Source organism: Myotis brandtii, unplaced genomic scaffold (genome assembly GCF_000412655.1).
Source record: "Myotis brandtii unplaced genomic scaffold, ASM41265v1 scaffold208, whole genome shotgun sequence".
Taxonomy (NCBI): Eukaryota; Metazoa; Chordata; class Mammalia; order Chiroptera; family Vespertilionidae; genus Myotis; species Myotis brandtii.
The window spans coordinates 5,148,249-5,150,558 of NW_005357764.1; the positions used below are offsets into that span (position 1 = coordinate 5,148,249).

At 61.2% G+C, this 2,310-nt stretch overlaps 1 protein-coding gene across 1 annotated transcript in view; it reads right to left on the bottom strand.

Moving 5' to 3' along the window:
* SHROOM1 (shroom family member 1) overlaps window positions 1-2,304 on the bottom strand; it is a 4,529-nt gene extending 2,225 nt beyond the window's left edge. Inside the window, exons 1-6 of the mRNA XM_005865623.2 lie at window positions 1,981-2,304; window positions 1,830-1,882; window positions 1,385-1,594; window positions 649-1,188; window positions 422-548; window positions 42-314 (exon numbers count right to left, since the gene is read on the bottom strand). Coding sequence (XP_005865685.2) covers window positions 42-314; window positions 422-548; window positions 649-1,188; window positions 1,385-1,594; window positions 1,830-1,882; window positions 1,981-2,232 — 1,455 coding nt within the window. The 5' untranslated portion in view covers window positions 2,233-2,304. The remainder of the gene's footprint in view (window positions 1-41; window positions 315-421; window positions 549-648; window positions 1,189-1,384; window positions 1,595-1,829; window positions 1,883-1,980) is intronic.
* Between the last annotated feature and the right edge of the window lie 6 nt (window positions 2,305-2,310).

Here is a 2,310-nt window from a genome sequence, read left to right on the forward strand (position 1 = left end):
TCGCCCACCGCCCTGCTCTCCTGCAGCCGGAACCCCTTTACCTGCTCCGCGGGGTCGCCGTGTGCTCCCGTTCGAGCCAGGGCACGGCGCACGCGAGCCAGGCGACTGCCCAGTAGCAGCAGGAGGCCAAGCACACGCTCTAGGTCGGCCATGAACCGGCTGAACCGCTCTAGCTCGCGGGGTGCACAGGCCTGGCCTACCGCGGCTTCCAGCGCAGCCCCACGCCTGGCCCAGGTCTGGGCAGTCCCCTGCAGCTGCTCCTGCTCCGCTTGAAGGCTCCGCAGCATCTTTTGCAGGAGGTCCGCGAGCTCCACCTGCAGGGAAGGCGTGGCTACTGAAGGCTGCGGCCAGGCCCCGGACATCTCAGGCCAAACTCCGGTCTCTTGTCCCACCCAGCTTCCAGCCACCCCACCACACTCACTTTCTTAGCTTGGATGCTGCTTTTTGGCTCAGGCAGACCCTGGCCACATGGCTGGTCAGACACAGGGGGAGGGGTAAGGTTTTCAGGCCTTGCTTCCTCCTGAGAAGTTGGCAGGACCTGGGTGGAACTAGATAGATGGGACACGGGGATAAAGGGAGCTCCCTGGGTTGTCCTGCCCCAGACTGCAGGGGCTTAGAATCCCCGAGTCCCTGGTGCCCCTCACTCACCCTGGCTCAGAAATACCAGCAGCCTCCTCTCCAGCCTTGCCACCGGCTGGTCTCATTGCAGCCCAGACCTCAGCTAAAGGAATCAGCCCATCCAGCAGATCCAGAGGTGGCTCTGGGCTGGGATAGGATGTGAGAGTGTCACTCAGAGAGGGATCCAGTCTGGCAAGCTCCTGAGCCAGCTGCTCCAGGCGTGGACTTGGCCATGTCGGCTTAGAACCAGGCTGGACAGGGCCCCAAGCCCAGGCAGTGTCATCAGGAGGCCCTTGGGTGTCACTGCCCGGAGGTCCCAGGGCATCGACTGGGAGAGGTTTGAGGGAGTCACGCTCTACAGCTGCAGGGAAGTCCGTCGTCAGCAGTCCAGTGGAGTCGTGGGTTGGGACATCAACATTTGCAGTCCCGGGAGAACGACAGCATGTGGGCCAGCAGTCACCTGTCCCTGCAGTCTCTAGGCACTCATGGAGGGGGTGCTCTGGGCAAACTGTAGCCCTGCCAGGCCTTTGGCCCAAGCCAGCTCCATATTGTGGGTCAGAGGCATGGACACTGGCAATGGAAGAAACACTGAATCAGAAAAAGTTATGGCTGAAGACCAGTGGTGGTCTCCAAGGGCCACCTGCCACCACCCCATCACCCAGACTCCCAGGCTCCAGCTAGGGGCGGTTCCCGGCCCCTCCGGCCTTGTGTAGTTATGTATGCAAAGGGGATGTCTCACTCTGCTTAGAAGCGAGAGAGAATTAACCTGGCTGAGAGCCCTGGCGGGGCATGGGAGTCTGGAGGTGCTCTCATTCTGACCAGCGGGACTTCTTCCAGGAAGACATCATCATCAGGAAGGGAAGGGAGCCGGGCACACACAATGTGGGTCTCTGGGACTCTGAGCTCACAGTCAATGGGCCTGCTCTGGGGACCCTCTGCAGGACACACCACTGCAGCTTCCTTCCGAGTCAGGAACCTGAAGGCAGAGACCCCACAGTGACCAGGAAGGAAACTCTTGGTCTGCACCAGAGAGACAGTAAAGTGTTGGGAATGGGGATTGGCTGAGGGGGTGAGGGGGGGGTAGTTGGGGATTTGGTTTGCTAAATACAGAGCCCCCGAGGCTCAGACTGAGGGTAGGTGGGAGGCCTTCTCTTTTCTGGGGCAAGAGCTATGAGAGCTGCCTCCTCCCAAGAGTGATCCATGTCTCTCACCTGGAATGTGTGGTCTGAAACAAGGGTCTGGGTTCTGCTCCTTGAGGAACAGCCTGTAAAGGCAAACAGGTTAGATGTAATGTGGCTCAAGTTTTCGGTCTCCCAGCTGTGCCCCACCCCGAGCCCAGCCCGCAACCCTTCTCTTCCCTACCTGGACGATGGGCACGACTCCTCCTGGGCCTCCCCAGGCACCCAAAGCTTCCCCTGACGCGCTCTGACTCCGAGCAGGCCTGTAGACGTCGTCGTGGAGCTTCAAGGACAGGGGTTCGCGGTCCTCTGTGCCTCTCAGCCATCTGATCTGGTGACCTTCGAACTCGGCCACCGCCTGATGCTGCAATTCCTGGGTCTCGGGCCTGGCGAAGCCAAAGCCGGAGCAGGCCCCACCCGAGCATTCCCCCGCCATCCCAACGCCCCGACCCAGGCCATCCAGCTTCCCTGGCTCCGAGAAGCACCACTGCTGCTGCTGGTTGGCGAGGCGGCC